Source organism: Mauremys reevesii, linkage group 8 (genome assembly GCF_016161935.1).
Source record: "Mauremys reevesii isolate NIE-2019 linkage group 8, ASM1616193v1, whole genome shotgun sequence".
NCBI classification, from domain to species: Eukaryota; Metazoa; Chordata; order Testudines; family Geoemydidae; genus Mauremys; species Mauremys reevesii.
The window spans coordinates 31,774,008-31,785,080 of record NC_052630.1 but is presented as its reverse complement, the minus strand read 5'-3'; the positions used below and the strand labels follow the sequence as shown (position 1 = coordinate 31,785,080).

At 43.0% G+C, this 11,073-nt stretch overlaps 1 protein-coding gene across 4 annotated transcripts in view; it reads right to left on the bottom strand.

The window, feature by feature from the left end:
• Nucleotides 1–393: 393 nt before the first annotated feature.
• Nucleotides 394–11,073, bottom strand: part of RANBP17 (RAN binding protein 17) — a 265,755-nt gene continuing 255,075 nt past the window's right edge. For all 4 annotated transcript variants that reach the window (XM_039484081.1, XM_039484083.1, XM_039484082.1 and 1 more), the window contains 2 exons: nucleotides 4,881–5,008; nucleotides 394–911 (listed from right to left, as the gene is read on the bottom strand). In XM_039484081.1, the coding sequence (XP_039340015.1) occupies nucleotides 815–911; nucleotides 4,881–5,008 (225 nt within the window). In that variant the 3' untranslated portion in view covers nucleotides 394–814. The remainder of the gene's footprint in view (nucleotides 912–4,880; nucleotides 5,009–11,073) is intronic.

Here is an 11,073-nt window from a genome sequence, read left to right as displayed (position 1 = left end):
TTCATTATACATTTTACCACTCTGAATATGGGAAATTAGTGTCTGTAACTACTGCTTTTCTTTTTTCCAGGGGTGGAGATTTAATTCTTTTTAAAAAAGTGTCTTAATAATTGTATTCCCCGCCCCCCCCCCGAAATAAGACATCTGAAATGTATGTTTGTGTAATGAAAGCATTATCTTTATCTCATTAAAGAGTGCATTACTGTCTCTAAGCTTTATAATATCCCATATTCTAGGTTTTCCTATTACATTCTTAGTCCAAAAGAGCTCATTTTTCATTCTGCTAATCTTTGTTCTTCTTTGCAGTGTGCAGTCATAAACCTCATGTTTAAAATATACATGCAACCATTTTGTAGAAAAATAATCATTTTTATTAATTCAAGAGAGTTCATATAGAATTTATACCAATCTTTGCCTCAAAATTTCAATCAGAAGTGACCTCAGTGAAAGTGGTCAGAAACATTATTTATTAATATGAGTGGAACTAAGAATCATTAACTAGTACACATTTAGAAGCAATGCGTGTTTATTTTGTTCTTTGGTTAAGTATTGTTTCTACACCATTTCATACAGGTTTAAGAACAGGGATAATAAATTTTGATAAGAAAGTTTGAAAACGTTCTTTAAGCTAAGACTGATTTTACATCATTTTCACTTATAAATTCTTACATTTAGGCCAGAGATATAAAAAGGCAGAAGTTATTTAAAAAAATAGTTTTCATAAGTTTTCAACTCCTATCTAACAATATGGTGAGGTCCAAAACTTTCAAAGTCTATATGTTGTTATTCAATGCACTGGTTTCCAAGGTCAGTGTCAACTCATCATATCTAAACTGCTGGCTTCCGTAGCCCCTTCACAGCGCAGGGCATCAGCCATGTCTCTTCGAAAGACCGACATGTTCTGGGTGAATCTGGGCACAAGAAAACCCCAAACCTTTGGTTAAATCAGACCTCTGATTTATTTAGATTTAAACAATAGGAAAAACATTAAGAATGCTCAGATACAATCTCTAGGTGTCCTGACAATTAGTCTTACAACATAATAACGACTAGCCAGCAGCATTAATAACATTGTGTGTGGACAACCTGTAAGCTCAGACCATTAGTAGCATGAACTGCTTATGAATGGTAAATTCAGCCAGCTAGGAAATCAGAGCAACAGGAAAGCTCCTTTTCATCCCACGCTGCTTATGGAAAAATGCCCTCAACCATCCCCCAAAACCTGGACAAATGAATGGCTTTGTGCAACATGCTCAGAAAGTCATTGAGTTCAGGCTATTTCAGACCTAGTGTCCTTTCTTGACAGTGAAGGCAGAGTACACCCTGTCTCTCAGCAAAACAGGACACAGTTACACTTACGGCACAGACCAAATTCTCTTGTTTATCAGCGTAGGTGGAACTCTCTATATAAGGCCTATTTTCTGGTGCTGATTTGTTCAAAAGACATATGAGAACAGATGGGGCAAACTCAATGGATACTGTACAACTTTTTTGGGGCCCAAAATCTCACTAGGACAGCACATGTAATTTCAGCATTACCTGACCCTGAACCCTTGCCCTGATTCAGCCCTAAAAGCAAGTGCACACCTGATCCAGATCAGATCCACTTCCTCAGTCTGTCTTTATTTAAAACAGTGTACCGTTGCCATTTATCACTGTATTTTCAGTAGCAGAAATTAAATTGTTTTGCTTCTAATTTAAAGTATTAGGCATAATCCTGATCTTAGATGTGCCCCCAAATATGTGCCTCCTTTTTTAAATGCTGCAGCTGCATTGATTGCAGCTCTAACACTCTTTGCTTGGAGGCTGTCAGAGCTCACAGGCTCAGTAAGGCCAGATTAAGGAAGATGTCCAAGGAACACCAATTGTGAATTACCGTTTAAGGCCCTGATCCTGCAAAGGGCTCTGTGTGGATGAATGTTTTCAAAGCCAATGGGATTGCAGGTGGGTCTAAGATCCCTAGGCAGGACTGGGGCTGATATCCCTTCCTGTTCATACTCCCCATAGTTCACTGTTGGCTGCAGATAGCGGCAGTGTGGTAAGTTAGGGATTGCTGCGTGTGGTTACAGAGGATGCATTTCAGAATGTTTCTGCACATACTTTTTTACTTTTGTGTTTATTTCTTTACTAATGAAAACTGATTTCTGCTCACATTTGAACATCCCAAATTAAAATAAACCTGTACAATGGACTTTACTAGGAAGTTACAAGACACTTAAAAGAGCCCCAAATAACCTCTTAAAATAGGACTGCCTAGGTAGAAGACATGTTGCTTGTTGATACTATGGCTGCCTAAAAGCCATCCCAGGCAGCTGGGACAGACGATCACTCATTTGATGTACCATTCCTTTAATGATTCTAGATAATACCTGCTCACATTACCCCAGAGTGAGCAATATATATATATCTAGCTGCAGCTACTAAGACTTCCCAAAAGACCACCCAACCTTTGGAGTTTAGAATCCTCCACAGACACGGTATATTGCAATTCTATTTTAAAAGGCTGTGTATGTTTGAACTTAGGGCTTATGCAAGTTAGGTGATTAACGGCCCTTGAGACTGAAGTCCTGGTCATCCACAGAACAGAGACAGCATGGGTAGCCCCAGCGCAAGCGTCTCCACACTGCCCAGCAATGCACCTAAGTACTAGCGTGGAGGTGCGGAGGCTTCTCCACACTGCCCCTTTGTCCGTATGACATGTCTATGGCAAACCTCATGGCATGACATATGTTTTAACTCTAAATACTCCTGGGGAAATAGCCCTTAGTTTGGGCATTGTTGGTGATGAGATGTGAAGGCTTATCTGTTTTTTTCCAAGCAGCTATGTGGAATGGTAAAGAAGGCAGTAGTTTGCTATATCCATTTAAAGTCAGCTAGTGTTCAGGTTAAATGCTACAGTGGCCCACAGGAAGCCCAATGACTGGATATTAAACTAGACAAATGCAGATGAGAAATAAAGCACCATTTCTTTTTTTAACAGTGATGGGGGATTAACTATTGGAACACGCTACCAAGGGAAGTGGTGGATTTTCGATGTCTTCAGATCAAGACTTGATGCCCTTCTGCAAGTTACACTTTAGTCAAACACAAGTTACTGGGCTGAATGGAGGGGTAACTGGGTGAAATTCTCTAGCCTGTGAGAGACAGGCGGTCAAACTAAATGAGCCAATGGCCCTTCTGGCCTTAAAAATCTATGAATCTATATGAGTAAGGTAGCTCAGTGCTAACTGTACACCAGGATATGGGAGTCCCATAACACTTCACACCTGAGTCACATGATTTGATAAGTTTGGCACCGAGTCTGTGGTTGTTCTATGGGTATAACGTTAATTAAGTTAACTTTAATTTTAAATTTCCAGTCCAACATTTGTTTGTTTCCTTAGAAAATATTATCTCACGGGGTTTTCCCCTTTAAGAACTGATAGATATGGAGCTAAGGCTGGACTTATCTATCTATAAATAAATACTCTGGAAATTTCTTTAGTTGTTAAAAACACTGGTGGGATTGTTCAGTCACAGAAATCCCCATGGAGCTTACAAACTGTGCATAGCTGGGTCTCTATCCTCCCCAGACTGTCTGCCACCATCACCTCTTGTGATTTCCTCCTTCCTGGTTCCCACATGGCTCCCTACTCTCCCCACTACATGGAGAAAACTTCATCTGAGGCATATCAAGTGGACTTATATCATGGAATAGGTGCGGTCACTACACTACTAAGTGGGACCCCTTCCATCTCCACACTGCCCCCTCTCAACTGGCTCACCCATTGCCATTATCTACAGTGGGGTCACGTGGAGTTTATAAACTTAGTATCAGGGATATAAGGAAATGATCATCTCTGCAGAGACCGTAATGTGTTCAGAAACGTATTTTAACAGCTAAATAATTCCAAAAGCAACCCTCTTCCGCCTAAAAATAGCCCAAGGCATCAGTCCTAGCGTAAGACAACAGGTTAAAACCCATCTGGGGGTTCTAAACCAAACTGTTTTGGAGTTTTGACAAGTTGTCATTTCTCAGAAAATGATGGGGAAACGGAATCATCTAATTGTTTTAACTTTCACCACTCCCAAGTGTCTTGTCCGTTTTGTCTCAAGCTTTCCAGGAAGTTCTACCCTGGTATAAATCATGCCTGTGACAAATAAAGATTTTGTTTTGGTGGAGTAAAGGTGCAGAGAGGTGAAAACACAGTTGGTAACAAGACTAGTGTGAACCTCAAACGCAGCCAACTTCTACTGCTTTTGTTTTAAACTAACCCAATTTTTTTTACAGTGAGGGTGAAAGTGAGTAAATTGCCAATCTTGGTCTTCTAAAAAAAAAACAAAGAAAAACCAGCTCAGCAATGTTGTGTTTAGCTGTTACGGGGCCCCCAACTGACCCTCTCCCATTTCTGTCTTTTTACAGGTGACAGTTACATCCTTACACCTGCAGGGACTGGGGTCAGTCGAAGCAACAGCTCCTAGAGCAGCAGAGACTGCAGAAGCCCTCGTAGTTCTGCAGCACCCAAGAGCATCGGACTGGTTTTCGTTGGAGAAAGGGAGACCTATGCCCCTCCCCAGAAAATGGGGTAGTTTTTTCCAAGGGGGAGGTGGTGGCCAAAAAGAGAAAGGAGCACTCATTCCCTGGCAGGCCCTGCCTTTGGGAATATCCTAAATAAATACATATTTAAGAACAACTAAATAGATAATTATCAAATGCTCTGGCTCCAACTAGTAAGTCTAAGGGAGGATTATTTGGTAGGACATTACCTTACCTTTAAAGGAAGCTAACAAACTCCACTGTAGTTGCAGGTTAGCCCAGAAGACTCTGTTATGTTATTCTCTGGTTGAGTGTTTGATTTGGCTTTTATCGGTAGAGAACGCTTAGGGTGTTGTGAGCTTACCTGTCTCTGTTCTTTACCAAAAGGTTTTGCTCCACTCCTTCCATTAGGTTCCTAAAGCACTGGTCAAGGACCTCTCGTTTGTTGTCAGGCTGGCTGGTTATCAGGCTTGCCCTTAATTCGCTGAAGTACTGTGATCAAAAGGCAGAAAATACTTAGGAAACAAACTTTGGAAATAAAAAGCAGAGGTTGCTCACCTGTAATCAGAACCCTGAATGAGCTCTGTGAATTCACACTCCTGAGATGCGCCGATGGTGCAGCATCAACTGCTGGAACATATTAACAGCACTGCCTGTTGGAGTGCTCTTGTGCCCCAAGCGGCTCAATGTTTAGAGGAGGTTATAAAAGGGAGCATGGTGAACTGTCCGCCTCAGTTCTTTTGATTGGCTCCTTAGGTCCCAAGTTGAAATCAGGCCACCCAGGAAGAGGGAAGGTGTGTGGAGAGTGTGGATATGTAGAGTCCATCTTGAAGAACTCCAGTTACAGCTGAACAACCTTCATTTCTTTGTCAAATGGCTCCTACACATTCCCACTCTTGGGTGTCCGGCCAGCAGCAATCCTCCCTCTGGACAGTGGGATGAGGAGGCCCCTGACATATAGATTGTAATGCTTCTTTATCGGACCAGGTGTCTGACCTTGACGCTAGATCTAAGAAATAATGGTTTGTGGAAAGTATGAATTGGGCTATAGATGGCAGCTCTGCAAGTTTTTAATATGGGAATATGTGTAATACAGGCCATGGAAGTGCCTTCACTCTAGGCGAGTGTGCTCTAAGCCCTTCTGGAAGAGGAACAGAAGTGTATTCATAACACTCTTCAATACGGAGTCCAACCCACTTGAAAAGGTTGTATGATGCCATTACCTGACCTGTACTTTTCCCCCGTAAGAGATAAACAGTCTAGATGATTTCCTGCATATCTCTTTAAATAGAAGCCATCCAAGGTGTGCAGCCTAGCTTCTCCTGAGTAAGAGTGAGGCCTAAGGAAAAACACTGGCAAGTTTATGAACTGGTTAAGATGGAATTCTGTTACCACTACTTTATCTTTGTGAAGGACTGTAAGAGTGGGGGTCAGCCAGGAGAGCCTACAGCTCACTCACTTTTCTAGCAGACGGAATAGCTACAGAAAACAATATCTTAATCAAGAGATGAAATGGGGAACAGTCTCCCATGCGCTTGAAGAGAGACTCCATGAGCTAAATAAGTACTAGAGTGAGGGCCAAGTTCTAGAACTGTCGAAGTCCTATGGCACATGCTGTCAAGTGGAGAGAGTCTGTGTCCCAAAGTAGGAAATATTGCTTCCATCTGTAAAGTATAATTTTGGCTCCAGTTAAGGAGGCCAACAAGTGTGCTGGGCTTTTTAACCCCCTTGGGGGCTGGAGCCAAGGCTGGATTCCCAGCACTTATGGATCCCTGGTGCTTCAGAGCCAGAAGATTTAACTGCTAATACTTCTAGCACTAGCATAACGGAGGCTATTCCGATGCACCTTTCTGATTCTGGGGGTTAAGAAGCTGCATATGGAGCAATAAGAAAGCAAATAACTTTCCCCAAGCAGGCCAAACAACACACATGGGTGTACAAAACAGGAAAAATGGCAGGACAAGTACTGCACCTTTGAACCCTGATTTGTTTTCAAATTCCATAATACTAGAACAAAGGACTGGTTCTAGAGCAGTAAGATCCTTAGTACAAAACAAAACAAAACAAGAAAAGAAGAAGAAAACAATAAAAAAAACCACCAACTAACTAAAACCCAGCTAAACAAAAAGATGATAGCATTAGGCATGATCCATTCTGATGAATCTGGGTCCCAGGACCAGTGAGGCTGCTGGTCTATCTGCTCCCATGGTTGAAAGGAAGAAGGGTGGTTGATGATTCCTGCCCCTCTTTCATAGTCCCACCCTCCGAACATTCAGAGCCAGGAAAGGTAGTAGCTGTCAAAACACTTCAAAGGGTACCACTGCTGGAAGGTAGGTTCCATAGTCCAAGCTGTACCATCAGCATGCCCCAGCAGAAGCCACTTGAAGATTTTAGGGCCAAATTTTCAAAACCTGGCCACAAATAACTGCTGATAAAATTCAGGTAATTTAGGCATCTGTGTGTCTAAGTGCACCTACCAATCATGTGCTTGGACATGCACAAGATCTAAACTGCACCCCCAAAATTGAAGGTGCATAAAGAGAGGCCTGGATAATGCTAGGCTGAAGATCAGGCCTTTGCAATCCCGATTGTGAATTTTAAAAAGCATCTATCCCAAGCTCTACGGGCTTGCACAGATACTGAAAATGTGCAGAAAGCCAGAATGAAATGGCCTTCTCATCGATCAACCCCCAAATTAAAAATATGAATTGCTAAACAAAACTATAGCCTCCCTCAACCTACCCGCTAACAAAAGCCTGGGAAAACAGAAAAGCCTTGCAGCAAGGCCTTAAGGATACAGATCTGGGCTCTGTCAGCCCAATGGGAAAACAGGAAGAGCAAGAATCTTAAAAGGCAATGTCGCTTAATGTCAATGTTGTTTCCTTGTCAGGAAATGCCTTGACATCAGCCCCCTCCCTTTAAAACCAGAGAGATGTTAGCTTGAGTGTCTCTACTGACCACAACGGCAGCAGTCTTATGCATGGAGAGGAGCTCTTCGTCAGGTAGCTAGGTCCCAAGCCCTTTAAGGCCTTATAGTTTAAAGCCATCAGGCAGTCAGGGCAGATGATGAAGAATGTGGCTTGGCCCAAGATGGGGGAGAGATGGATAATTCTAGCCAGGCCCACGACCCAAAGAAAAGTTGTCAAGACTGTCCATGAGTTGGTTTCTTGAGCAGCAGCTTCCCCAGAGCTTCCTTAGAGAGCTGCCATGAAGGAAGGTGCTCAAAGTGAACACGTCCAGATAAGGATAAACTTTTTCATAAAAAATGCCTTCATCAGTAGTTTGACAATTAACTGTAAAACTGCCTCCCCTGATAAGATAAGCTTGTCTATTGGGGCTGCTGCCTGATAGGAGCTGATCCGAGACCCCAAGTAGTCCTGAAAGGGTTTCTAAGCACCTTCTGCAGTGGCATCTCTTTTGCTAGCAGCCATGTTTGCCTGGATTCCCATGCCTTCTTCTCCACTAACCTGGTAATCGTTTGGATGGAGGACAATAGTTGCTTCTGTGTCCTAATACAGAAGGGATTTCCTGTAGCTTTGCCTGCCACTGTGGGCCAGTTTCCCTTTGCTGGTGTAACTCAGCTTGTGTACTCCTGCTGGCAGTTAATAGAGCGGTGAAGCAGTGCCAGAAGCAACCTGCAACCCCCACTGTACTGGGGTGGCGACAAGAACGGATTCAGCATCCTTCCAGTGTAGCTTCTGCTGATGATGCGTCTATGAAACCCCGAGTGCAACTGCCGCTGGAACACAGCTATCCTTGCAGGCACAGGCACATGCAAATTGCACTTGTGTGCACCCATGGGGCATATCTGCGCCTTACACGTGAGCTGAATTATGGATGGACAAGATACCATTAAAACAAGTGAGGAGACCAACAAGCAGCAGAAGTAAAGTATGAGTAACCATTATGGTTGCCGGTGGCAGGAACTGTTGCTACAGAGATTATGTCCTGAATTAAGGGAATCCATTTACCAGCAGCTGGCTGGGATGAATTAAAAACAGTCACTTCTGCAGTCAGGTAAGCATGTTTCAGACCTTTCCTGTGGCCCTGCAGAATAGGGCATTGAAGTGCAAGGGCTGGAGAGTGGCAATGCAATGGGGCCTTCGCACCTCATTTATTCTCAGAGCTAAGCCTTCCAGGGAAGTGCCCTAGGTAGGTGACATTCCCCTTCCCCACCCTCACAAAAGAGACTGTGCCATAGCTCACTTGGTGCTAACTAAGGGTGCATGTACACACACATTTGTGACAAACAAAGCCCATGATCATTAGAACTAGTCTAATTTCAGTAGAAAGAGAACACTCTGCTAGCCACACATTTATTTCTTAGGATTCCCCACTGCACGGTTTTATCTTCAAGTGAAATATTTAATTTCTTCTTACATTAAAGTGGCTAACATCAAAAGCACATAATTAATATGTAGTCAAGCTAATATTTAAATGCTATAAATCAGAGGCATTATATAAACAAAAGTGTCATCCTGAACACGATTGGGAATGTGCAAAACTACTTATTTCCCACTTTTATAATGATGCAGTGACTCAGAGCAGATAGAAAATGATTAGTTTTCCTCCCAAAGTAGGAAATATTGCTTCCATCTGTAAAGTATAATATTGTGATGTCATAAACTTTTTCTAAACACTGAATTTGCCCTTATTCCCTCTCAATCATTTTAAAAGAACTGCTCTCCCTTATAGAGCTTGGATTTAAATCACAATAACACACCAAGAAGATGAATGACAGTGCTATTGGATATGGCTAAAATTGGATCCTTCAGCACAGGTGAATGATGAGACAGCGCTTCTCTTTTTGATATATTTTCTTCTTCTATTAGTTTCCTTCCATGGTTGGGATTTCAGTTTGAATTTTAATGTATGCGGCTGCCGCTAATCTTAGTGTCTTATTTTTTCCCAGCACTATCTTATTGTATAGACAATTCATTCTCCAAAGCAGTAATATACTGCCACTTGTGACTGCCCAAGAGATAAAGCAATTTGGAATAAAGTAAGATCCTGCTCTGAAATATGGAGAATACGATAGGTCAATATCTTCTGAAACAATGCCTTGCCATACACAGCAAATAGCACAAATTTAGACTAGCTCACATTAATTTACTGAAATGGTTTCCTTTTCAGACGATTATATTAAGCCATTAAGGCAGTGGTGGGCAATCTGCAGCCCGTCAGGGTAATCCACTGGCGGGCTGCCAGACAGTTTGTTTACATTTGCACGGCCGCCCACAGCTCCCAGTGGCTGCGGTTCACCATTCCCGACCAATGGGAGCTGCCGGAAGCGGCGACCAGCACATCTCTGCGGCTCCCATTGGCCGGGAACAGCAAACTGTGGCCACTGGGAGCTGCGGGCGGCCAGGCAAATGTAAACAAATGGTCTGGAGGTCCGCCAGTGGATTATTCTGATAGGCCACAGGTTGCCCACCACTGCACTAAGGTGACATGCTGAGTGTATCCAAATATCTTACTGAAGGGATGGGCTGAAGAATGTTCCCTAGGTTAGATAATCTGCCTTGGAAGCAGACACTCAAGATTTTAGTAAATATGAGAGATGGGCAAAGCTCACAAGGTTCAGATAAATCCCTCAAAGACCAGATACTTCTTTAAATCTTTCTGGCAGAGAAACTGGGTTAGAACTCTTGTCTTTCTTGCACGATTTCCATTACATCCTTGTTTGGGCTAAGTGGGATGTGAATTTCTGCATAAGAGTAGTTGTGTTTGCAGGGTTTCTACTTCCAGCTGGACCCTGGAAGATCAGAGTGGCAGAAATTAACAAAAAAGTTAACTGTACTTTTGTGACCCACAGGTTGGGCTTGAGTTGTTGGGTGAAGGTGTGGCTGGATTTTTCTATTACATAAATTAAGTCATTCAGCCTCACTGAGAGCAGCTCTCCAACACTTATAAAGCATCTGTGCTGGATACTCTTCTCCACCCCTTACATGGGTAGAAGGGAGCAAGACAGCAAGGAAAAGAGGTGGGGAATTTGAACGGACAGCCAGCAGCTCTGTGCCATTGTCCCTATCCCTGAATGCATGGGCTCTCTCTGCAGGATCTGAGGGGGTGAGAACTGGAGAGCACCTGCCCTTCCTTGTCAGAGGCTATGGGGGAGGTGTGTGGAGCTGAAGAAAAGTAGGCAATAGCAGCATCACTCCAAAGGGAGCCTTCCTGTCAGGGATGGGGTGGGTGGAGAGCATCATGAGGGCAAAGGCTTATCCCTGGAGATGGCCAAGGTTCTGCTGGGCTGTTCTCTGCTTTCCTTTTGATAACTGGTAACTGTGGTATTTGTAGGCTGGGCACGAAGCCCTTTCCCTCCAATGGGAAAATATGGCTCCAAATCTCTCCAGTGAAACTTGGGTGATACTTTGAGTAATGTTTCCACTGGTTAGGAAAACCCAAGGAAGGGTCATGGAAACCTATGAGACTGTGAGGACTAGAAACCGTGGCTTTATAATTATTCTACTCTAATGCTCAGTGCAGGGATTGGCAGTCTTGTAAGTGACTTCTGGTTTTATAATATAATAATTGGAGATATACCAATCTCCTAGAAC